The sequence below is a fragment of the Sebastes fasciatus genome, chromosome 8 (assembly GCF_043250625.1).
Source record: "Sebastes fasciatus isolate fSebFas1 chromosome 8, fSebFas1.pri, whole genome shotgun sequence".
Classification (NCBI taxonomy): Eukaryota; Metazoa; Chordata; class Actinopteri; order Perciformes; family Sebastidae; genus Sebastes; species Sebastes fasciatus.
In genome coordinates, this window is record NC_133802.1 from 26,526,179 (window position 1) to 26,553,712 (window position 27,534).

General features: G+C 40.5%; 1 protein-coding gene across 1 annotated transcript in view; it reads left to right on the forward strand.

The window, feature by feature from the left end:
• Positions 1 to 27,534, forward strand: part of LOC141773038 (helicase ARIP4-like) — a 78,286-nt gene that overhangs the window by 16,266 nt on the left and 34,486 nt on the right. The window contains 1 exon segment of the mRNA XM_074644684.1: positions 5,743 to 5,907. Within this exon segment, the coding sequence (XP_074500785.1) occupies positions 5,793 to 5,907 (115 nt within the window). The 5' untranslated portion in view covers positions 5,743 to 5,792.

Genomic DNA, 27,534 nt, shown 5'->3' on the forward strand with positions numbered 1-27,534 from the left:
ATTCACTGAATTTAAATTGCTTCTAACTGTGTGGCCCAGCCAACAGCAATGCTGTACTCCACAATGCAAAGTTGGCTGAATCGGACGTCCTTGGAACACCTCCTTGGCCCGCTGGGTGAGGTTATATAAGGTTAGATGGTGTAGGGTGTAAAACATGGAAGGTTTCTTCCCCTTTTATTAAGAGTTCAACTCTCCGTATATGCGACTTTGGATAGTTTGAATGTTTTTGTAAGTTTATGGTGGCTGCTTTGGCACAAATGAAGATCTCTTTCTGTGCATTTTGAATCTAAAAGTCCATTCCCCTCCCGCTGTTGCCGTTTTGTTGTTGTACAGACAGTCATCAGTGTGGTCCGACTGTGATACTGAACTTGTGACTAAATGTTAGCTTTTCTTTTCAGCATTACATCCAGTACATGCACAAATCGTTTCCTATGAATCCCTCATGCGCTTGTCGGCAATTTGATTCCCGCTCTGTAAAGGCGGACTCTGCCAGTAACAATGACAACTACTAGAGGCAATTACAGAATGCAAATATATTGAATAGCTGAAAGTCGCTGAAAAAAGTAGATTTGATATAATGAAAGCCTGAAGGATTATAAATTGTGAGTCATATTAAAATGTTTGACAAATAAGACATTTTTTGATTAGGATTTTGAATAAAGCCATTTTAGATTTAGGATTAGTCTGGTTGTGAATTAAAATGTCTGTAATAACAGTACCTCTCCAGTAAATGTCACTTTGAAGCAAAGCAATGTACTGCTGTGGACGGGGACCCCAAAAGAAATGCTCACTTAAAAAAAATCAATGTCAGTTTAAGTGTACGCTATATTTAGAATATTTTGCCGGTTACCTTGCCGTCGGACAACTATACAGTCGATGTTTCCGACTGGGAACTGAAGCCGTTGTTTATGCTCTTACCAAAGCAACCAGACTCCAAAAACAGCAATTTTACTTCACAGAACACAGTCTGGTCTACCGCTGCCTCGATCAGTTAGTTTGTTTGTGTTATTGTGTGACTTATGTTAATTCAGATTCACCAAAGTCACACAATAACACATATTAACTGATCGAGGCAGCGATAGACCAGCAACCCCCGTGTTCTGCGAGGTAAAGTTACAGTTTTTTTCAATGGAGTCTAGTGGCTTTGGCGAGAGCATAGATGGATACATCAGCTTCAGTTCCCCATCAGAAAGGGCTGTTCGACGGCAAGGTAAAGCGGTGCAAAGTATTCTAAATATAGCGTACACTCTCAAACTGATATTGAGTTTGTTTAGTTGGCTAAAATACGTTTTGTTGCCGGCTCCGTCCACAGCAGTACAGTCTGCTTCTCCAAGCTGGGGGCATGCCAATTGCCATCGACCAAACTATCCCTTTAATGTCTCTGCTCCCAAAGAGATATCTACTATCAGTCATTGACGTGAGGTGTCAATGATCAAATCTAATGCTTTGTTAAAAATCTAAGGTGCTACATTGTGAATGTGTTGTTTGTGTTGTAGTGTGAACAACATTTAAATTCAAATAGTGCCCAGGTTCAGTTTTCAAGGGGCAGAATATCAGATCTGCAAACGTGTAAACAAACAGATGGTGTAATATCATGCTCCTCTGGTCTCATTTGACTTTTCCATGTGAAAACTGTCTTGTTCAATGCCAAAACGACAAGATTTGCCTACGATGCACCCTGTGGAGGATGTCGGATCATTGCAGAGCCGAAAGCAACACATTGTGACGTTTGCAGAGAAAGTTAGTTTTTACACAACAAGACAAACACCTGCACAGAACAGTATAATGCAATCCATTGCAACAACCCTGAATAAATCCTTTCTGAAGCCTCTTTTTGAAACTGCCAAGGATTTATACTCTCCGCGTGATTTATATTTGAGTCTGTAATTTGTGGCGAATGATTTCATTACATTTTAATGTGTTTGTATCATTTTTCACACCCAGTGGACATTCTACATAAAACGGAGTCGATACACAGTCTCGAAAAACGTCGAACATAATCTTTCCAAAGTTATAGCAGGCCTGTTACAGGTGTTGATATATATCATGTCCATCTCCAGTTAGTTAAAAAGGTTGTTTCAGGTAAAACAGAAACTAGAGTCTACATGCCCGACCGACATGCAGCTGCTGAAAGTATATACGTTATGTAACTGTTATTTTATAGCCTGAAGGCCTGACATGAAATGAACCATCTGGCCTGCTTTGCTCTGGTATATAAAGTTACATAAAACCTGATGGCAGTGAACGAGGCGGTTTTTCGGCTGGGTGTGACTTCCAAGTAATGTAGGCTAATAACAAGCTGTACTGCCGGAGTTTCATGGGACCAACTAGGTATAAGTCAAGTCAGGTTACTGCTGGGAATGTTCTTTTAACACAAGATTTCTTCACAGTGTTGCTCAGTTTCTATTTCAAGTACAAAACTTATTATCCAGCATATAATATGGTCATGCACTCTGCACTACAACAGCAAAACGATCTCTTGACGCAACCCGATCTCATGGGAAGGTGTATAAATGACACAGTATTACAAGGACATTTCGCATGTCATGAGGATGAATTTTAGGCTTTTTGTGCTTTTCACTTGTCATTTGTACACCACGCAACAAAACTACGGTAATGTCCGCAGGCAACAAAACAACAACAGGCAACAAATCCACTTACTTAGGTTTAGGAAAACATCATGGTTAGGCTTAAAATAAGTATGTAAACTAAGTCAAATACGTACGAAAACAACGTAACATAAGTACAGAAAACACGTCACAAACGTCACTAAAAAAAACCCGTCACAAACATAACGTAGCATACAAAACAACCGGTCTCCTGGTTGAAAGTCCTGTGTTTGTTGGACCCATCCACCTAAAAATCCCACCCACCATAAGCATCTTTCTCACTGTTTAGTGTACGTCATGAGCTCTGATATTTACGCGGATACCTTTACATTGCAGGGCAGACTTACTAAAGCAAGAACGGCGTTCTTATTGTACGCTAAATGCCTTGCGCATTATTGTGTCATTCATACACCTTTTTGTGTGACCGGGCTACTTGACGACAGGTTTTCCATGCCTGTATTAAGAGAGTTACTCTGTTTGGCTTTGAATGGTAGTCTTAGACATAGATGCACAAACAGTATGTTCACAAGTAAAAGGCACACATAAAGGCCTCTGAGCCAAAATCTTCAGCCAAAACGCCTCTGGCATGTTGCATAAGAATTACTCATCCAAGTACTGTATGTGCTTGTTCCCAATTTTCTGTTGTACACTTTCCTAACAGTGTGTTCTGTGGTTGGTAATGTAATAAGTGTCACTTACTGATGCTTGTGTTTTCAGAGTGAAATGTCTTGACAACTAACTTTTTGTCTTGTGTCACTATGAGGTCAAATTAAAACATTTTGCAATACTTTGGTTTATGACCAAATTCCTGCAAAGCTTCATTCCCATGAATCTAACATAAGCATGTTAGCTTAAAGCACCACTGTGTCTCACAGAGCTGCTAGTGTGGCTTGTTTTAATGTCACTGACTTTCTGTTTTTAATGCTCACACACATTTTTCATTTTATTTGACTTCCTAGTGTAAGTCCCCTTAATTGCAGGGTCTTTAAAGGGAAAAAATAGAGCAAATAAATGTGTTCTTGTTTTTGAAAACATGATGGATTTTTCCTATCTTTTTGAAGATGGAAAAACAACAGCATCGGTCATCTGTTGAAAGGCTTTCAGGGTTCAAACGACCTCTTGCAGTCATGTGAATAACGACTGGCGTCTCCAAAAAATAACAGCATTGGCAATTTATTAAAGGAGCATATGTTTATATTCAGTAAAAAATAGTGAGACGGTTGGATCGCCATAAAACAGTTCTTGTGAGGACGTTTGGGTCGTACAAAGCAACTGAAACCACGGGTCACGTCCTGTCATCTATCAACAGTAAATATTGGTTTCTTGGGTTCTCTTTCCTCAACCTATGGTAGGAAACAATTTTGTCTAGAGGAGGATCAGTGCTGCAGTAATGATTGGCAGTGCATGGGTCAGGGAGCCCTCAACACTGTCCTTGAGCTGATTTGAGGAGGTTTCACAGGAAAATGAGCTTTAGATTTATTTCACTCCCTTGAACATGAAGGACGATTATTTTGCTCTCAGACTTGCTGCTCTCCTCTGCAGAATTACACAATATAAATCATCTCTAACAAATCTTTCAGAAGGTTTTGGGGTTACATACACATCTGTGTTTTGGGAGACCAGAACATCAGAGTAAAAGGGAGTTCACCACGTCCTTGGTTACTGGTTTTCAGCCCAGCAACAAGTCCATGAAGTCTAGTTTGTTTGGATTTATGACGCTTGTCAAAACCGCCCCGTCGAGCCAATAAATCAACTTGGCTGGAGCTACCTGTTGTGTAATCTGCTGTGTAACCTTATGCAAGGTGAGCTGGCAGGTGATGAAGAGTAAACCTCGCTGTGATACTGTGTGTCTGGGCTCATCCGAGTGGGAGTGCATATCATTCAAGGCTTTTGTTTTTAACCAAGCGAGACAACTAAGGCAATAATTCTTGTTTATGGTGGTAGATGTAGGCCAAGGAAATGGCTCACTGTAACTCGAAGACCTTGGTGAATTCTTGTGATTTATATATTTGTCTCGTTTGCATTTCTTTTCTAAATTGCTCTGTAACGTCGTGGTGTCTTTACTGTTGATTATGACATTGGTGATGATATGTTTGTGTTCCTTTCTAATGATTTATATGCTTATGAATCTGGTTGTATAAGACAGAATTATAGTGCCATAAAACCAAAAACAACATTGCTTTTACGGAACCACAGCTGATAATGAAGGGCACGGCAGCAGTCTGTGGTTTCAGTTTATGATTGTTTCACTCTGGCACACAGAAAAGCCTGCGAGTAATGCGAGAATAATTTTCCTGCTGCTGAAAGATGGAGCTTTAAAAGCATCCCAGAAACTCCTGAAAGCTCTCTCATTGTGTGTGTCTCTCTCTCTGTGGTACATTTCCCTCTGTCCATCTGCTCTGCACCTCTGTCTTTCATCTCTGCTACGTCTCTCACAAAGGACCTTTTAATATGCTCCTGTCCTGTCTTTTTGGTAAATTCAAAACCAAGGAGGTAAACTTTACTCGTAGTTCAGCAGCAGGAGAATACACAAATTATATAAATCTGAGAATAGACTCAAATACTCAGTTTCGTTGTTGGAAATAACTTAAAATGTCTATAAATCACAAATTTCCCAACAGGCAAATTCTCCACTTTGCAGCACTGCCACTTTTGCAATCTGCTTTTTGATGTTTGATGCACATGTCATGGATAGTTTGGATTTAGGTAAGGTCAAGGTGCAGCAGTTCTGTATCTCTAAGAATAAAAATTAAAGTTTAGAGACGATTAGATGAGATCTCACCTTTTAACTGCAGTCCTATGTCACAATATATAGTGTATATTTCCCCCCCCCCTAAAAACCTCCCTCCTTGATTTTTTTAATGCAAGTACATTTCAGTGATGTCTTGTGGCCATCTATTCTGTGTATCTGCAGCAGGGGATTGATTGATGAGGGCTTTGGAGTGACGATAAAGCGAAATTAGCAAACACTCCTCGTGGAGTTTCCCCCTTCCTGTTGTCTTTCTTCTCATTAGAAAAAGCTTCAAACTGTCTGTGTGTGGAGACAGATGGCAGAGGAGGAACAGTACATCAAAAAATAATTTATTGTGTGTGTTGTTCATCTATTCATTCATACTTGTTCTCTTTGTTACAGGTGTGTAGGTAGTGTGGCCATGCTGAGGTAGCAGCAGCCTGCAGGTCAGGATGTCTGCTGAAAAAGAGGAGGGTCTGAATTTGAGGAGGAGGGAGAGAGAGATCTGCTACATCACTGATGAAGACAAAGACAATGATGGAGATGATGAGGATGAGTGGATACCTGGTGAGTCAGAATCTAATCGCTATTGTTTTTTTAAGTTAGGGTGCACTTACAAGATGTTTGGAGCACTTTATTTCTGCTTTGGTTTGAATTCATTTAGGACAATCCCATCAGAAATATGGTGGCTCCAAATCACCATCTGCACACTAAATATCCGTGACTGTCATTTATTGAACAGGAGAGTGATTGTCATTCAAACAAAAGCAAGCAAGCTATCGAAAACACAAAGGTATGGGTAAGAAGACGTGTGTTGACAACTGACGCGCATGAATAAGTCGGTGAACGACACGATAAACGTTTTCCCTAAACCTAACTAAGTGACACTGACACGCTGTCCTCTTGTGGACAGGCGGCCTTATTACACACTATGGCATGATATCTGGTTAGATAAAAACAAAGCGAGGACACACATATACTACAGCTTCTAATTTCTCTAGTTTCTCATCTGCCTGTCATATAAAATTGCATTTCCTAGGGCTGCACAATTAATCTAATATTAATCACGACCCCGATTTAGGCTTCCCACAATAAATGAACATGATCGACTGCGATATTGATTCACTCATAGAAAACTCTGCTACATATCAAATCAAGTGCTTCCTAAACTAACAGCCAGCAGGAATGTAGCACAACATGGAAGTGAAAGCAGTGCTTTGTTGATTTGTGAAAGTACAATACATTATTTTGTTATAAATCTATGAATAATCATGATCTCAATATTGGATCAAAATAATCGTGATTATCATTTTGGCCATGATCGCGCAGCATTTACACACAAAATAGAGCTGTAAGAACAAACTGTACCAGCGGCTGTACTGTTCACATGTGTGTGACCAGACGAGCTCTCCACACCAGCCTTTGGCCTTCTGTTCTCCCTCAGGAAACCGACTACTCTAAACTCCCTCGTCTCCTCTCATCTCTTCTGTTGCCAGTATGCATTACATAAGCCAATGAATCATCATTAGTTCTATTAGATGCTGAGTCGTCTCTCTCTGTGTGTGTGTGTGTGTGTGTGGGGAGATGTGTCTCTAGCACTGTGTCTTTGTGTGTAGGAGGTAAGATTAAAACTTTGGTTGGATAACTTAAATGCCGTCAGTCTTTGTGTGACTTCGACCTCATTATGGAGAGAGAAAAGCCTGCGGTTTTTTAGTATTTACAGTTTTTAGGATTTGAAATGACTGATGGAGGGAGGAGGGGCGGCGCGATCAGAAAGCACCTCGTTGACTTGTCGTCTTATGTTTTATAATCTTCACGTACCGCAGTAACTTTCCTCCCACGATTGGAGTGCTTTTTCAGTTGATTTGCAGTAAAATAAACATCTCAAGTATTTAAGTGTGAGATTAAGTGCAGAAGTATTTTTTTTATGATTTTAAAATTCATTTTTTAATGTCAGAATTGATATATTTGCTTCAATTGTGTCTAAATGGAGGTAAAAGGAAGTTACCGCTTTTATTGTTGTAGTCTGAGTAACATGACGTCATCTCCGTTCCGTATCCGTCAACTAAAACAAACCTGGATATGACCTGCACACTCACATTTTTAAATCCAAAATGGTAATCACACATACAGTAAAGAATGGAAACACTTTGGGTTTCACACATTGCCAGGAAAAGCAGAGCTAGACATCACGGCTAAAGCTGCATGCTAACTCTGTCATGGACAGGAAACGTTATCGTATTGCGGTAACGTGCGGTCAAGCCAGCTGCACCTCTGGTGTCATATCAGCCGATGCTACGACTGTAGAGCACCCATATACTGATATTTATGTTAAATGCATTCAAACGGCCCCGATGGAGCTGACCATGGATGTATAAAGAGAACGGAGCTGATGGGGAAGCTAACGACGCACTTGATTAAGTTATCAGAAGTATACACATGTGACTACATCTGGTTTTCAAAATAAAGTGTTAACAAAGGGAAGTATATATACAAAATACATATATGGAAATAAGATTGATTGGATTATATTTACTAGAAGTATAAAACATTACATGTCCCTTTTATAAATTAGAAAGAAAATACCACTAATTTGTGAGAAAAATGTCTTATTCTTTGATTTTTTTTCCAAATCGCAATACTTAAAAATCGCAATACATATCGTATTAGCACCCAAGTATCGTGGTATCGAATTTGGAGATAGGTGAATCGTCCAAGCCCTAACAAGTAACAATTAAAATCTGCTTCTTCCCTTTTCTTTAGTATCAATGCTTTTATTCCTCAACTCATACGTGACTGTATTCTCTTGTACTTCTGTCTTTGCGAGCACCAACTTGAGTTTTCGATACTTTAGATAGTTAAGCTATAGTTCTTCAGTTGTCTTTATAAATCCATGGATCAATCGATGCTTTCTGTGACATCACAGATTGTCCAGAAACATAACATGCATGAGGCTTGCCGCCTATAGAGAGCCGTGGTTCAGTATGTTGTATAACCATTTAATGTGGCAGATTGCTTGTTATGTTTGGTCCTCGGCAGCAGAGACATGTGAACCTGTGAAGAACTCCTAACACACACACGGACTGTACATGTTGTCCTAATTACAGCAGCAGTACCCTGTTTGATGCCATTTAGCTGTAATGCTAGCTATTATGTATTCTCAGTGTGTGTTTGTGTGTGTTTGTGTGTGTGAGAGAGACAGAGGGGGGAGAAATGATGATGTTCCATTAATCATCCAACAAAACAGGTTAAGTTCCCTGTGCCTTTCTGCTTACTGCTCGGGCTTATAAAATATTTTTACCAACAGTTGTGCAACACTTTGTATAACAGAGCCAGCGGAGCAGCGGAGGTGGCAGAAGCCTAAAGGCTACACAAGTGGGGGTAGGTCTGTGAGGTTGCCGGTGAGATTCCTTTAGGAGGTGGGAATGAATACATTGATACATACATATTTTGTAAATTGTGTCGTGGTATTGGTACTGATCTAAAATTTCTCAGAGAACTGTTGTTGAGCTAAGAGGGCAAACAACAAGCAAACACTGCAGTTGTGAAATAATGATAATATCTCTGCTGTTTGGCAGCCAAACGTTAAACCCTGAATGCACCACTGAAAACGTATCAACAAAGAGGACATTTGAAAAAGGCCCCTTTTTTGTTTTGTAACTTTCACAAAAACTAAATGTTCACTGATGTTTGCAAGATTATTTTCATGCAGTACTGAATGAATACAAAGCAGTTTAAAGTAGGATAAATAAATCTCAAGACTTAGGGATGTCACAATACCAGAGATTTCTTAGTCGATACCAATACCAGCGAAATTCCACGAATCTCGATACCAATTCGATACCACAGTAAAAATCAAAAGTAAATCAATAAATCCCATGTACTTCAACATCCTTAATTAACGTTTGCATACTGGTTTTTGTTAGGAAGTTAAACGGGTCATAATTCCTTCTCTATTATCTATTTTATATTGCTGTGAAAACATCTCAAGTTTCTCACCAAAAACTACATTTTACAAGATTACATTTGAACACATCATGATAACGTTAGAATTTACCTTCGCCAAATGCTCATTTTAATGATGTGGCACCTCCCGTGTTGAAATCGGCAAGACGAGTTAGCTGTTAGCTCCATGCAGGACTGTGCTGCTTACGCTAACAGCTAACGTTAACTAGCTATTCAACTCAGATTTGTTGTTCGCAATGTAGCATTATAAGGGGAAACAATAGGGAGGGCCCCCTGGATGTGTCGGTTTATTGCATCCCAAACACATTTTGATGGTGCCTCGTTTTCAGAATTTTCAACTTGGTAACGAAGTATTGGCTCTTGTCACATCCTTAGTCGCAGTAATATAAAGTCTGTGCAGTATCACAGTTGGCACCAAGCCGATTATAGAAGCATTTATTTAAGTAACTTTAAAATTGTTGAGCAGTTTTTTTTGGGCTGGAAAAAGTGCGTCTTGTGCCACTAAAGTGTCATCTTTTAGTATCATTAACATTAAACAGCATTGTCCTGCAATTACTCGCCATTGCATTTTAAATTTGTAAGCACATGTTGGTTCAAATTCTGCTCAGGGCCTTAGATAAGCCAAACCTGGCCCTGCATGTGTTGCAGTTAATTCGTGTAAAACAACTTTTAGGTCCTGTGCCTTCTGAGCCACTGGGTCAGATGTTGTCGGACATCTATGTAGCTGGATTGATTTACAGCGTAGATTAAGAGGCGGACGCTGTTCACACTGACCACAAAGATCTGAAGCTCTTAGAATTTGTCGCCTTGGCAGGTGGTGGAAGGAGTGAAAGGTCTGATGGAGAAAAAACACGTTTACATGTTTATCCTCCTCACTTTGCCATTCTATTTTGCTCTTGTGACATCATCACCCCCCGCTGTCTCCTGCGTCTGTCCCACGGTTGCCATAACAACTGTCACCAGGATGCCGACCCCCTCAGAGTTGTGAAGGTTTCCTCCTCTTTGTCCCCCTTTCTTCTTCTCGTCATACTTTTCTCCTCTGAATCACCTTCATCCCTCTTCATTCAGTGCATTCATCCTGTCCCTACATTTTTATTCATTCTTCTATATTATTGTCATTTTCATGTCTTTACGTATGTCAATACTCTTGATTTTAATTGTTGCCCTTTGATAGATATGTTTTCGACCACCTGCTTTAAAGTTAATTATCATCTCTCTCCCTCTGCTCTCTGTTTGTCTTAAATCCATTTTAATCAAACTCATTCGTTTGGGCCGTTGTGAATGCAGTATAGGCCTAATCGTACTCTGGTGCGGACCAAAACACAGACTGCTTGTGCGGGCCTCAGTTGAGATGGACACAGGTAAATGAGTGGGAGAGGACAGACTTGCTTTACATCTGGGCCAAAGAGAACATACAGAATACGCTATAGTCCACAAAAATAGTGACGTTTATAAAGTAATTTGAGATAAACTGAAGGAGAAGGGAGTTGTACGCACAGTAGATCAGTGCAGAGTCAAAGAGATGAAACTTTGATAGTAATATGTCTGTGATTCTCTGGATAGAAGTGGCAGCTCTCGAGACAAAAAAGATAAATTCTCTCCTTCGTACACCCCCCTCAGCAAATTATTATTTGCTCCGTTTTAACTTGTGTATTGTGAAACCGAACCAGGCTAAATAGAAAATTAACCAAAAGTATCAATTTCACTCTGAAACTTCATTTACAGAGTTGTTTGCTTCTATATTAATGCTGTGGATTTCGAATTTCGTGTCTTTTAAACAACCCGTGAATACGTTTTGAAGACAGAAGGATGCATGTTTCAGCAGCGTATAGAATAGAAAAAAGTCAAATAGGAGAACATAGAGACAGAAATAATAAAGAGAGTGGGAGTTTTAATATTCATGTGACAACATCATTACAAATAGAATATGGAGATGTGTAGAAGTAAGAAGAAAGTTAGTTTTTCTGGATTATGAAAAAGCTAATTAGTTTAGTTTATTAAATGTATTTATATCAGGGACCATGTGAAGAGAGAAAAGATGCTTTGCACCAGATTTAGCTACCAGCTAATTTCCATTACAGTACAGATTGATGGCACTGCCTTCATGCATGATTTCCTGTCATGTTGTTGCTAATTCATTCCAAAAGTGATTCACTCTACATCTGTTTCATCAAACTTTTCACATTTGTCATTCTGAACGCTCTGCATCTGGCACCTCAGTCCTTTTTAGAAATGGTCTGACGCACAGGAAGTGATGCTTTTTATATTTTTGGTTTTGCTTTTGATTAAATTGCAGAAGGTCAGGTCAATTTCTAAGTTGAATATGTTGTTTGCTTGTCAGTTTTTCTCTCAGGAGAGGTTTTGGTTTGTCATGGTGATCACAAGCGTCACGTACTGTAACACACATACGTGTTGGAAATGACACACTCAGTTGCTGTTTGGAGGGATATTTTTAGAAGTAATTTCCAAGCATGCATAAAATGCTGCATTGTTTCTGTTTAGGGTTGTGTTTACATGCCGTTTGTGTGTGTTTTTAATGTTACTGTTTTCATTTTGCTCTCATTTACCCTCATTTAGAAATGATGCAATGGAAATTAACTACTTGACTGAGATGGAAGGTCAATTGGAGACAGATTTTTCCTATAATAATGAATGAATCGATGTGAAGAACCTTCATTTTTTAGGTATTTAATTCACTGGATTAGTGAAAAACAGGTTTTATCAATTGATTTTCAGCTCTTTCTATGACCTCCAGATCATATTTTAAAATAAGAATCTATATTGACAATTAGTCCCAAATATTTATATAAGAATCACATGGACACAAATTGTAAATCAGTCTAGGTTTAAATACGTGCAAGGACATACGTTTGCAAACATATGGGACTAATAATTTCCAATAAAACCTAAAAAACATGTCCTGACAGGGGTGACAACAAGTAAACAGTGTAGTGATGCCAAAAGTAGAGTGATACGTTTACATTTTGTACTAGATGGAGTATGTGGAGTGATTTTTTACACCTGTTCAGATCATTTCAGTCGTCCCGTCATGAGGAAACAAACGTAAAAAGTCGTCACTTCTGCATCTTCAAAATTCAACACTTGTCAAATTGTAGAAACAGGAATGGGTGAGCTCCCTGATATGTAAGGGATAATGTACAGCGAGCCGGTCATTGTTGTGAAAGAAACCATGACAGGGCGATGGACCCCGATGCAAAGAGGAGGGGTCTCTCATGGCCCTGAAAGGGTTTCTTTCACAATAATGACCTGCTAGCTGTACATTATCCCACTTATTACATGGCTACTTACTTAAGAAATTAATAATATGACACAAAAACGGTCCGCTAGAGTCCGAGATCAGAACTGCGCCCATAGCAACGGTCTGTTATACATAGCAACGGTCTGTTATACATAGCAACGGTCTGCTATAAAGAAATAACAGATTGTAGAACACCTTGATTGACCAACCAGAATCGAGTTTTCAACAAAGCCGTGTAATAAATTGTAAAATATATTGATTATGATATAAAATTACGTGTGTTTCGCTAGATTTATCCATGTTGTCTATTGTTTTTGTCACTTTAGAAAGCCCTGTTTACAGCAGTAAGCAGTGTTCTTACAAAAAGCATAAAATCGTTGATGCGTGGAAAATCACTTTTTTAATCGATGTGACTCTTTTGGGGAACATCTGGGGGTTTTTCAATAAAAAGTGTTTAAGGAGCCTTAAGCTGTTGGAAAGCAACTTCAACAGAAAAAACCAAGAAGTGTGTGAGAAGCAGCGAGGTCATTCGTCAAAAAGTGACATTGAGAAATGGACTCGGGGAGGTGGTACCGGTCCCCTGAAATAAAATCCTCCTCCTCAGCAACAAGGTGCTGCTGGGATGTCTGATCTGGGTCAAGTGTGTGCGTGTCCCCACCTTCTTATTGTGTGTGTGTGTAGAGAGAGAGAGAGAGAGAGAGTGTGTGTGTGTGTGAACAGATTGAGGTGTGTGTGCTGCATGTTATTGGCTCTCTGAGCTCAGATGAGGCTGTCATGAGGTTTAGTCACATCTTTCATAAGACCCACACACAAACACGCTGACTCCAGAGAGCAGGAGAGTAATAGTCTGTTAATTAGCCTGTTGCTCCCCCGCCTGTGTGGAGGCGTGGGTGAGCAGAGTACACTCTCACTCTCTCTCAAGAAAAACAAGTAAACATGTTTCCTCCCACGAATGTTACAAACACCTGGTGGTTTAATCAGCGGCGAGATGCATCAGCTCGCCAACTTCTGTCATAACCGCTCCGGTGGAACACCAGGTAGCAGAGATGGTCACAAGTCACAAGTCCAAGTCAAGTCTCATGTCTCTTATGGTTGTAATGAATGTTCAATCATCTGCTGCATGCTGCTGCATTATGGACACGTTCAGCACAACTGCAGTTGTTTTTAGACGTGCTATATAAATAAAGTTTGACTTGTCTTGACCCGGTCTGCTTAGACCGCAGCAAAGCTATATATCTAAGGAATTCAAAGCATGTATTGTATAATCACTCCTTTATCTATTAGCATACAGTATCAGCATTGATTAGTTGGTGGTACATTGGGTTAGCACTGTCGCCTCACAGCATTTGTGAAGTAAGAGGAAAAACGCAAGTGTTGAGATGTTAAGATGCTTGTGACGTTCTTGTGGTAAAAGGGTAATACCTCAGTGAATCAAAGTCAATTTCATTCTGCAATTAGGGATGTCCTGAGGTTGTTGTTAAGTCTGTTGATATTGGGTATCTGCCGAGTGCAATCCGATAATTATATTTACCAAAATATGTATCTGACGTACTCAAATAACAACTGCATACTTAATCTGACACACCTTGTTTTTCACGAGTTGCTCGATCCAATTACTGAATGGCCTAGTTCTGAAAGAAGGGCATCCGGCGTAAAGACAAATCAAATATGCGGATCTGTGTCATTTTTTTCATGATCATTGGAGCTTAATTTGGCGAGAATTTGCAGTAGCTGTTTACACTAAAACACTAATGTTTTTGATGCGCTGTGGGCTAAATTTTTTATCGTTAGTGGAGGACAGTCTGAAGATGCATCGCAGCTAGTTTGGTGTCAATTGAGCAAAAAAATGTGGGAGGAGATTGGTTTAATTAGTTTTACAGTTTTTGAGAAAAACGGCATGATGGACTTCAGCTCAAAGCATATGAACATTTCTGCTCATTTGAGCGCCCATTCTGGTGAAAGTTGCAAAGTGCTAACACGTACGACTGATTTGTTATGACGTTATAAACTTTAAACGGTTGCCGTAGCATCACTATCGGGTCTATTGGCCCACAAAACCAGTTGATGAAGTTTGGCACCTAGGTGCAAGGTTTGGTTTATTTCCATGCATGGGAAGGCAGATTTCCTGCTAGGAAGAAGAATTATAATAATATCCGGCAGAACAAGAGAGACCTGCTTACCGGCCACTTTCATAACATTGTGTGTGTGAGTGTGACCTGATTAAGGGCTGCACAGAGTGAAGTGTAGGTGGTGATACAGTAACACCAGCTGGTCCACATACTGACACACCAGACTGCCAGATCATACTGCGTGCGTGCGTGCGTGCGTGCGTGCGTGTGAAACAGATGAGGTTTTATGCGTGAGAAGACTTCAGATCAGGTATCATTGTGGCTCGATGTCAAACCAGGTCAAAATGGTTGAGTAAGTCATCAGTGAAACCACCTGCAATCTTCGTTTGGAGTCATGTGTTAGCTGTGGACTCTAATAAATCTGAACTCCTCATGTTCACATCACTCACACTGTGGAGTCCTGCTCATGTGATTGACATGGGTTTATTTATAATTACATGGTGATCGGCTCGTTTTAGCAACGGTCAGGAGGAGAGGAGAATCCCTGATGTGAGTTTTCAGTCTGAACCACACAGATCAACCCACAGACTCGACATATTTTATATTCTTCTGGTAGTTAGAAAAGAAAGAGGATGAAGATAAATGAAAACAGGGCAGATGTGATATTTTAAAAACCCAAATTGTTCCAGTAAAGGTAAACACTGACTATTCAGCTAAAAAGCTTTGGATTAAATATGTATTTCCTCACTCTACAAGGTCATGATTCTCAATAAAAGCCGTTTCTCACCAGTGTGATGCAGAAAATGTGGTGCGGGAATGCGGAAAATCTGCATTAAAATTTTCCGCATTGACAGCTATGCACACCAGGTCAGGTGTGAATCATCTGCGTTGGCGTGTAACCTTTGTTCACAATGAGTTTCCTCCTAAATAGTGCCGTGTTCACTCCACACAACAAAAACCTATCCAGACAGAGAACGTCTTCAGGGGCTAACGTTAACTACACGATACTTAAACTAATCGGACCCCAAATTTGATGCTAGCGTTAGCTGTTGTGGCTAGTCCCGTTAATATAAACATATAACATTAGCAAGTGCTTATCAGCTACATTACCATCTTCATCTTATCCCAGCTGCTCGGCGATCTCAAGCCATATATTGTCCTTTATTTGTTTGTTGAGGTAGTAATGTTTGTTCCAACATTATTGGGTGTAGAAAAAGCGGCCCATTATTACTCCGAAACACCAAATTACCCATTTGAGCGAAAAAAGCCCAATTGTCCGACAGTCTGTTACCTCGCAAACAAGGCCCCGAAAATACACCCTCTCCGTGCAACAAACCGAAACACATGGCTAATTATTATGCAGAATGACGGCGATCAGTTGGAACAAAGGATCTCATTGGTCAAACGTATATTTCCGCAGCTTGAAATCCACTGAAATCGAGGTCCGTCCGAATATTTTTTCCCCCCCGCACGAATGTTGTTTTTCCTCACCAAAATTTAGCGCAAGTTTAGAGCGTTATTTAACCACTTTCAACCTCTTTTTCTCACAACATGGTTGGTACCAATTGATTTCTTAGGTTTTCTAGTTTCATATGATGCCAATATCTTCACCCTAGCTTTAAAACTGAGCCAGCTACAACCTCCGAAATATTGATTGCGTTAATGCGTTAAAGAAATTAGTGGCGTTAAAACGAATTTACGTTAACGCGTTAACTTTGACAGCCGTAGTAAAAACAATAACAATCTAAACCATATTAATCATGAAGGATATTTTCACCAGTTTAGTGATTCTTTAATAACAGAATACCATTTCACAACAATTATATTTTATAACATGGCTGTCTGTGATCAGTGCTTTTCAAGCCAAATGACCAAAATATCATATTCACTTGTAGGTAGTAAATAAGCCCAGGGAAGTCATCTGAGCCTCTGATTTTCTGAAGCCAACAGCAGAACAGCTACTTGACTACTATTGTTTACTCAACTGTATCTAATAATCCATTAACCTTGCAGTATTTTTGTTATCTTGGTTTTAAGGACATCATTGGTAAATGTGAACCAGAGCTCCAGTGTGTCCTCTCACTGCTCTAAAACGACTTTGGTGTTGTTAAGACAACAAAAAGCTTTGTGTCTGAGTTCAGTTCAGGTCAGGTCACCCGATCGCTCTAAACTTCACCCCTTCAGCTTCCTCCTCAGTGTTCCACTGATTCTTATTGCTGCCTGCCTCAGTCATGTGAGCCCATGAATCATAATGAATACAATTACTGTGACATAACAAGCAATGTCAAACACTGTATGCTACAGTTCATGACATTCAAATGTATTAAAAAGTGGAAAACTAGAATGTAATATGAGTGTTACGTAAGCTATTTCACTGTCGATTGTGATAGTTTTAGTGTTATGGAAAGAGATGACTGGAGAATTGACTCCATGACTACAGCGTTGATGTACAGTTTTTAATTTTGTCAGGAACACCCTGTACGCACATATTCACACCTGACAGCTGCCCAATACAACCACAATCTGATCCCATGTTGCTCTGCATGTGTTTCATCATTTTAAAAAAGCAGCAGCATATGTGATCTGTTTATAGCGACGGATTTATTATCCAATTACGCTTGGAGATGTTACAGTTTGTTGCTGTGGGGATGGATCTAATTGCTGTTTTTTTAGACAGCGAAGCTTCATGTGATAAACTTAGTGATATTGTATGTCTTTATCGGCACATGTTTTTGGTGTAGTTAAAGGAACAGTGTGTGGCATTTAGGGGGATCATGGCAAAAATGGAATATGATATTAATAAGTATGTTACCTTTAGTGTATAATCAACAGGCTGTTGTGGCTGTTAGAGCAGCTGTTTCTGTACCTTTCTGTCTTTTGATACCAAAACCGTGGTATACTAATAAATACGTAATATACTAACAATATATCAAAGTTTGCTATCAGGGACATTTTCAGTGTCACATGTACGTTTTCTTACTATAAATCAAGTAAAGGATCTGAATTCTTCTTCCGAAGCAGTCCACAAAAATACAAAACACCGTGACTCAAAATGCCATCCCTCTCTCTCTCTCTCTCTCTCTCTCTATTGGTCGATGTAGGTTATGTAAACACTGAAATGGGAGCTTTCCTTCCTCACAGGAGGAGGCGTGGCTGGATACCAGAACTGTGGTAGTGTGGCAAAGGTGAATGTGTGTCTGTTTTCATGCTTCGCCAGGCAGTCCTCCGCTTCACATTGCTGCTGTCAGCGCCTCCTCTTATCTCCTCCCCCATCTCAGTGTTTCTTCCTCCGCTGCCCCCCCCCCTCACCTTTCACCTTTAATATGGGTGTGTAAAGTGATCTGTGAAGGATAATCCCACACCACAAACGGTTTAAAGGGGTCTTTAAGTTCACAGGATTGTTTTGAAACAGCCCCCTCCCCTTGTTATCACTCATTTTTTGTCTCTTTTACTCATTGACTTCATCGTTTCATCTGTTCGACTGTTTTCTATCCGTAGCTTACTATTTCTTTTCCCCTCTTTCATTAATCTTTTTCTTTTTCTTCCTTCCTGTTTTGTTCTCCAAGCTTATCGCTCCTCTTTTCTGTCATCTTTCAGGTATATTCAATATGTTTGGATTCATCCGAACTTGTCACATACCGCCGCTTTGTCACGCCCCTTGGCGTCACTTCATTTTCAACATATAAATGAATATAATAATAATATATTTCGGCTTAAAATTACTACGTTTGTACAGTGAAAATGACACTGAACGTTGTGAACACGTCACAAATGGACAGCTGATTGTAACGTGACGTACAGGACATGTCATCCCAACTCGTCACATACTGACTCTTTGTTACGCCCCTTGGCATCACTTTAGGTTTAGGCAACAAAACCACTATTATGTTTTGGAAAAAACAACATGGTTGGGCTTAAAACTACTACGTTTGTACAATAAAAATGAAATTGAACGTTGTGAACACGGGACACAGACAGCGGTCTCTTGGATGAAAGCCCTGTGTTTGTTGGACCCATCCACCTCCCATCCCACTCGCCAGGTGTGTCTCTTTTCGCTCTTTAAACTACGCCACCACAGTCACTCCTGGCGCACTTTACCAGAGCGTTTGCTGTTGCCACGGATGGGTTTACATTCTAGTTAATGGATCTCCCGGTGTGTTACATACCGGCGTTGGTATTTAACGTCCTGAGTATGAGAACGGGCTGGTATTTCCTCCTACTTTTTCTCACCTCGGTCATCTTCAGTTTTCTCCATAATTCTCCGTTACTCCTCTCGCCATCCTCAGCATTGATGGCATTTGCATGTTGCTCAAATTGTACAGTGAAAATCAAATTGAACGTTGTGAACACGGGACACAGACAGCTGTGTGGTGTTTATGTGTTTATTGGTGTTTACGATGTGCGATACCGACCTGTGAAGCCAAAACAACAATTTTCCAACGCATGCGCTGACCAGAAAGTAGTAGCACATTACTTTATTCATCTCTGCTCTTTTATTATCCTCCTCTCTTGATTTCCTCCCCCTCTTTTCTCTCTCTTCTCGTAATATGATTGCCTCATTCCCTTCGGCACAGTCAGAGAAAAGCCTAAATGATAATTGCACGGTTTGCAATCATATGTTACCGTTTTAGTTTCTCACATCTATAATTGCAAAGTAGCTGTTGCATGTTTGCAACAGAGACATGTACTTGTAAGTTATTCTATGCCTCAGTCCGTCCAGTATAATGATTAATGTTGGTATTCATATTTTGAAAACAAAATTGAGTAAAATGATGATTTTGAATAACTTTAATCAAAACTAAACGTCTACGGACTAATAGACATGTAATATACATCTATTAAGTGTATTTTCGACGTCACATTGCTCCCTGTTTGTGTTTTTATGTCTGAGAAGCACTTTGTAAACTTGTTTTTGAAAAGTGCTACATAGATAAAGTTTATTATCATTACCTCCACCAAGGACGAAGGCCTAGGAAGGAGGTTATGTTTTCACCGCTTGTTTGTTGGTTTGTTGGTTTGTCCGTTTGGAGGATTACTCCAAAAGTTCGCGATGGATTTGAATGACATTTTTTGGACCAATGAACAATCCATTAGATTTTGGTGGCGAGGGGAGGCAGCATCGTACATGAAACCTGCCTTGGTGGAGGTCTGTGCTCTCCGAGTGCACTCAAAGTTATTACTATGATTAGGCCGGTCGGTTTCACTGTCCATTCTATGTCCATTATCACTTAGAGTGCATTTTGCATCAGAGTGCATCAAACAATCACACCTTTTAAAGGAATGTGTCATACGTAGCAACGGGGTCAGCCACGCCTTCTCACTACTTTACTAAGGTCAAAGTTTCTGTCCCTTTCTTGATCGGAGTTGCTCTGAGAAGTTTCCTTAATCACTCCTATAAGCTGTGTTTAGGCTTCGTTAGGAGCTCTCTTAGAGTATAGTATGTTGCAGTAAACACTCTTTCTCTCTTTCTGTCCGTTTAACCTGGTTGAACCCTATTACCCCTGTTACCTAAGGCAGTCTCTCTGGAGGGGGTGTGGCTTGCTGACATCACACTCACTTCTGTGTCAGTTGGCCAGGAGGGAGGGGATAAAGAGAGGGAGGAGGAGGAGGAAGTAGACAGGAAAACCAGCACAAGCGAGGGGGTTTCCTACACACGGCAAGCCGGTGGAGCTTTTAAGCGACTCATTGTTTTGTAATTGTCCCAATGGCCTTCTGTCCTCGCTGGAGCGCCGGTAAAAGCTGCGAGACGACACTAGAGCTAGATGTTGAGAGCCTCGCACTCACACACACTCTCTCACACACACTTTGTTTGGACGGGAGTGTGTTGGCAGCATGAAGGAGGAAAAGCTAGAGTAAGTTTCTCAGGGTGAAAGTGTACACGAGGTATGGATCTCTCGCCAGAGTAGGAGACAAAAAACAACCACATGACATGGGTGAGTAGCTTAAATCTTTGTTTGACTGACTGGTTCAGTGTGTGACTGCTTTTCTGAGTAGTTTTTAGTCTTCTCATCTCTCTTAGTCACAAAACCTCTCCTGCTGTATGTCCTCTTATGAGTGCTTGTATGCAGACACACTGACCTATATGTGGTGCAGTGCCAAGTCTTTGGCCCGGGCCACTCGGGCAGAGCAGAGCTCCGAGGTTTCATAAGGCATGTCATAAAATAGATGCAGTAGGTTTCCTTGTTCCCCAAAAAAAATTTATCCTTGTCTCGATTCATAAAGACTTTATTGTCAGTTTATGTGGATCATTTTTGTGGGTGAATTGTCCTCTTTTCAAGCAGAAATTGGCATAAAGACTTCCGTTGCTGTTTCTAGAAGAAGTCCAAATTTCTCTTTTATTCCATTCAGAATAGAAATAGTATGCATAAATAGCTTCTAGTGTGGGAGCGATGAGCCATTTAATCCAGGGTGAAGTGTTTCCTGTAACCTTTCATAACAGTGTTCCCTCAGGTCCGTGGAAAACTGTTTCAAATTACATTAATCAACTGTATAAATCGGATAGATTTGCTTCTGGACATATTGTACTGAGGATTTATAGTTTTCAGTGTTGTACATCTCCTACAGCACAACAACCAACACATGAAACACAACAGAGTTTTTGTGGGACTTTTACAAAGAATGATTGTAGAAATTGTGGGTTTACACATTTTAGGCGTTTTCTGATCCGAGGAACTTTTCCATAGCTCCAAGAACCCTTATTTTTATTGTGTCCGCACCACAAGAACTAGGAACGATCGTAGTTCTTAGAACGCCGTTATGAGGGACTTAATACTCTCCCATCACTAGAGGAACCATGAGTGATGAATGACCATGAAGTGTACGGTGATTGGTCGAACACATGAGCAAATACAGCACCGGCAACCACCATTTTTACAAACCTGTTAGCCCTGTAAACAATAGACAACACAAAGCACAACTCGTAATGAAATTATGGGAAGAAAACACGGACAAATGGACCGACAGTGAAGTCCAGAAGTTAACTCGATCATGAGCACACACCCACTGAGCCAAAGAACGAGTGAGAGACGCTGCTCAGCGAGCTAACCCAGTAGGTCAAAGCACATCCACTGAGCTGAAGAACGATAAGAAAAGGTACTTTCGTGACGGCTATTTTGCTTGAGTTTATATTATTGTGGCATGTAACAGAGTTGTTTACTTTCTTTTATATCACTAAAAAATCGAAGAGAGCTTGTGAAACGTAGTGAACTAGAACCTCCCAGCTGGAGATGTGTGAATTAGCACATATATGCTGTTTTTTTTTTGACTAGTTTGCCTTTCTTTCTTTTTTTTCTGGCGTGTCACGTTCAACGGAAGGCGTTGGAAAATAGGGTTAGTAAACAGTGTAAAAATTACGGTTGTTACTTTTTTTATATACATTATTTATTCAATCTAATTTGGAACAATGTACGAGCACTGCTTGGATGGAGACGGACGGAATTTGTGGCTGAGATGAAAATGCATATCACTTGACCATTTACGTATGTTGGGCATGCACATGCCGGTGTAAACAGGAAGCAACGCTGGACACAGGAAGTGATGCAAAGCGCTCAAATAATAGCTTGCCTCCTGCGCATGTAGGCAGTAGTCGTAAAATGCTGAATTTAACTGCTCAACAGCTGCTAGCAGGGAAGGACACATCATGACAGACTGCGTCTTCAGTTTCTTCAGTTTCTGTCCGTCCAGACTAAAACGCAACCACAAAGTTTTAAAACTAAAACGGGGTCAGCAGCGTTTTTGTTTTAGAGGCTTGAAAATGCCGGAGGAGTGTGGAAGCTTGGTAAACGTAGCAAAAGTTATGCCTTTAAAAAGAAAATGTATTAGTGTGGAGTAGATCCCATTTCGTAACAAATGGAGGAAATAGTTGTGAGTATTTTGCTTTTTAAAGGCCGTTGTTTGACACACTAGACCCAAGACAAAGTTTAATGTAAATTACCTTTATAATACAGTGTTTGCTCAATAACAATCACGTCTTGAAACCATGAAATTACTACCAAGGATAATAGAAGGATTCTGCATGGATCATTTCCTTCATTTAGTCTTGAGTTTTTTTTAGTGTGCAGGTCTTTCGGGGGACCTTGACACAATGTGTGCAACCACATACCTCCTCTGTTGCCCTTCATTCTGCAAGCTGTCGTCTGTCTGGGTCAACAGGGCTCCGCCTCCGTCGTATACAAGCGTCCATGTGTGACAGGAAGTACTGGTTTGACACAATTCTTCATCAATGGATTTGTGTATTTGTGTGAAATCCAACCTTGTTCTAATGACCATCAGTCGTATATTTATACTTTCAAATGTAGTTATAGTTTGTGTACTTTAATGTATTTATGTGTTTTTTTTCTGTTATAGTGATCTGCTAGACCGACAAATGACAAACATAGTTGAGGTGTTTGAATCATTTTTTTTTGTACTCACTAACAAACACACAAACAGGCAGCGTGAAAGTGTGTGGGCGGCTGCTTCCATACATGCTCTGTACTCCTGAGTGTGTTATGGAGGAGTGTTTTTCTGGAAAGGGGAGGGAGATAAGGGATGATCAGCCGTAGGAGTCCCCCCTCAACGGGGCCCCGGCTCCAGCATGAAGGGTTATGTAAGTTTTTCAGCTGCCAGCCCTCCTGCATGCCTCTGCCTCACATTCACATTGCTGTTGACCAGAGAGAGGAGCACACAGAGCGGAGCTAGTAGTCAGTGAGTCAGTCTGTCACTGAGGCAGTAGACTAAAGACCAGCCGAGTGTAAAACGAGGCTGAGACGAGGAGAAATACACCTCCTGTTTACTACTTTTTAAAGTTTTTTTCCTTTAAAGAGGAGGTTTTGTGAGGAAGATTGAGAGTAAGAGAGGAGAGAAAGCTGAGGAGACCGGCTCTTCTCTTTACTCAATAACCATGCTGCTCCTGGACGAAACGGAGTCTTTCGCAGGTAGGTGACATCTTCATCTTGACCTTTGAAGAAGGGTTGGCGAAGGGATGAATCCCAAACCTCGAGGAAAGGGGTAGAAAGTAGCAAAAAGAGAGGGATGCACAAAGGTTTGAGATGCTTTGAGAACAGGAAGAAGCAGCAGAAATAGTTAAAAAAGAGGACATGATGAGCAGAAAAATGGGACTTTGATATTTAAAACCATCTCAGAAGTGTCCAGAATGTGCAGCAGTAGTTGATTGACGCATGTGAAGTTACTTAACCTTGTTGTGTAACACTGGATCCATACCTACTTAAGCATGCACAGCTCATCTATCTTCTTTTCTCTCACTTCTATCTCTTCCAATTTCCTCTCCTCTCAGTCACATCCATCCATCCATCCCTGCTCCCGTCATTCCATTGGTCCCATTTTATCCCCCTTTCTTTTTTTTTACCCATCAGCCTTCCCTCCATCTTTGTGCCGGTCTCTCCCAACGCATGCCCAGCTGCCTCTCTCTCTGGCTGTTGTCTGTTGTATCAGTCCCGCTTCTCCCATTGGCTGTTTCTACGGTTACCTAAACCAATGCCGGTGCGTGATTGGTGGACCCGGGTAGGATCGGGCCATGCTGGAAGTGTGAGCATGTGGAGGCAGGAAAACATATGGTTCAGCAGACCAGTGGGTTAGGGGGGTAAACGCATGAGCAGGCAGGCAGGGACAGAGCGCCGCCACCGCCGCCACCGCAGACTGCAGTTTATCTGGGTGGATGAAAGGAGTTTTTTTTATGTAACATGCGTCATATATATATGTATATTCAGGAACTGCAAAGCCTTTACCTAAAGAAAGACATCAGTATCATTAATAAGACTGGAGTGTTTATTATTTTCCAACTTTTTCCTTTTTAATAGAATATTTTAATGCTATATGCAGTGATTTGCACCGTGAATTTACACCATAAAGGTTCATGTCAGCTAATTTAAGGTCACACCCTGCATTAAATCCCTGCTTGAAATAGTAATTGGGTTTATTTGTCACCTCATAATCAGACCTGTATGCAGAAAATCCAGAGATTACTCTGTAGGTATCGTCAAAATGTAAACCACAAAGGATTTTACTTACTTTTAAAGGACACCATCATTGTTTTGTGCATCTTTTTTGTGCAGGTTTCATCTGCTGATGTTGTCTTTATTGTGAAGAACTGCAGTCTATACATAGTAGGACAGGGATGTTTCTTGTCTCTGCACATTGGATTTGAAGTTAAAGTCTGTTCAAACAGCTGACTTGTGTTTACATACACTTCAGAAAAACACTGCAAAACTTGCAGGCCTTTTTATCAAATGTGTGCCAATTTTAGGGCTGTCAAGTTTACATAAACTTAGACAAAGTCAGTCATAAATTGTCCCTCAGAAGGTCAAACATATGATGATATCTTTGGTTACCTCGTCTGTGTGTTTAGTATTGTTTTCCTGTTGCATTGTCCTAAATGTCCTTCACCCAATATAGACGAGAACGCTCCCAAATTAAAGCTATAAGTCATCACTTAATTGTTTCATTTTAATTCCAATGTGCCGGAGAACGGAGACGAAATAATGAAAAACATATAACTGAATGTTATGAAAGCAGCTAAAGCTCATTCAGCCCGGGGCGATAGATGACATAACAACAAGATAACAACTGTGCAAACAAAAATGTGTCAAAAAGATCATCAGATCATGATTTAGACTTCTTATATCCTGTAAAGTCATATCATTTGTTTTCGTGTTGCTGCTGCGTCTGCCTCTCTCACCGCGTTGGCATTTAGATTGAAAAGGATCCTTTATGAAGAAATAATTAATGTCAACTCTACATGCTCGTAATTCTTGGGATTGCTCCGGGTGTTTGGCACGTCGTCAGGAGAGACACTAGATGCCTTTATTATCGCTGCAAATGTGGCACGGCGAACAGTGATAAAGGCTAAAAGAACACACTGTTCGGTTGTAATTGGCCGAGGCACTGCGGGCAGGAACAACCTGTCCATTTCCAGAGCAGCGCCGGGTCGGGCTAAACGCCGGGAACACGTGTAGTCTGGCTGCTTTCATAACGCTACGGCTCAGAGGATGTAGGCTTTGCCAATCCGGCCACATGGCTCTCATTCCCACTTCACTAAACGTCTTGTTTTTTTTCATCTCTCTGTTTCCTCCTTTCAGATCATAAAGCTGCTCTCTTTGTTCTCCTTCAATGTAAATTTCCTCCATTTAAGTTCTCTTTGTTCGGCGTTTTTTTTTTTTTCATCTCGGCGTTGCACAATGCCTTTCACTCTGTTCCCCCCTCCCTTCTCCTGCTTCTTTCTGTTTGTCTCTCACTCCTCGAGCTTTTCGGTCTCGTAGATTATAGATTTATTCCTCATAAGTGCAGATTTCATCTCTAACTTGTTTGTTATCTCTTTGCTGGTTTCTCTTGTTCCTGCACATGAAAAAATCCTGTCTTACCTTATTCACCCCTCTCTCTGTCTCACATTGAACGGCTGCAGTGCTGTCTAGTATTACATTAGAGCAGTCTTGTGATCAGATAGTGAACATCCTGTTCCAAGCCGGAACATCGCATCCAGATACCACCTGATAACAACAGGCACATGTTTATTTGTTTAAAACCTGGATAGAAATTGATTTACATCTTCTGTGATCACATGAATGGTTTCTTATTTGAAGTTAAAGCTTAAATATGTAACTCACCACACGTTGTTTACGTATGTCGACGATGAAGAAGTTACTGACCGGAAATGCATCACAGATGGCAGAACGTCTAGTCGTGTTTGACGTTTCATCTTACTGATGAGCTGAATGACATCAACATCGTTCTCTTTCCCAGGGTGTCGGATACCGCCGCATTGTCACGGCCGTCAGCGTGCGATACCTCCGCATAAGGCAACCTTTAGCGCCAGTATGAGACGCATCAGGCTTTCCTTTAACTACAATCTTAACCCATCTGCGGTAATTGTAAACGCTCAGAGAAAGTGCGCCGCAGTGTGGTGACGTAGTTTAATGAGCGAGAAGACACACTAAGGGCGGGCGGGAGGCGAGGTGGATGGGTCCAACAAACACGAGGCTTTCATCCAGGAGACAGCTGTCATTTTCACTGTACCAATGTACTAATTTTAAGCCCAACCATGATGTTTCCTAAACATATCTAAGTGGTTTTGTTGCCTAAACCTAAAGTGACGTCAAGGGGCATGACAAAGCGCCAGTATGTGACGAGTTGGGATGAGAATGTGTTGACGTCAACTACTTACCTACGGGTTGACGCAGAACAGGGTACTATGGGTAACCATAGGTTACAGCGGCTCACTCAATGTTTTAAACAACAACACACATCTGAAAGCTGTGCGTTGGTTTTGTCACCAAGGTAGCAAGGAGAGGTGAAAATGACAAATCTCTTCGCTAATTTGAATCATTTCATTCAGTTAAAGAAATTCATAGTTAGTGTGTAGTTTGTTCATTGTATCTCCTAAGCTATAGTGATCGCATCAGTGTTCATTTTGGCAGCTATTTTAGATTTAATCTTAGTCTTATAGACTAAAATGCTTTTTAGTTTTAGTCACATTTTAGTCATTTTTATTCTTCATAGTTTTAGTCAGCGACAACTCAAAATGTTTTAGTTGCCAAAAAGTCATTTGATTTTAGTCAAAATGTTTTCTCTCTTAATTTTGTCAGCTATTTTTTTTTTAAGTCTTAGTCCGGTGTCAAATGTCCTTTCCTAGTCATCAGATTATCTTGAACATTTCTGTCATTTTAGTCAAACTTGTTTCACATAAGATTTTATCTTATTATCTGATGCAAAACAGAGGTTGAACGATTAAGAATGCTGCTTTGCTACTCCGAGTCTTCCCGACTGCGCTCGTTAATGTCGCACCCACCGGTCTGTTATAAGAGCCAATTCGCACCGCCCAACATACAAACATATGCTTTAATAAACACTTAAGTACTGTCACTTATTTGAGGTCAGAAAGCAGTCAAGGCCACAACTCTGAATCAG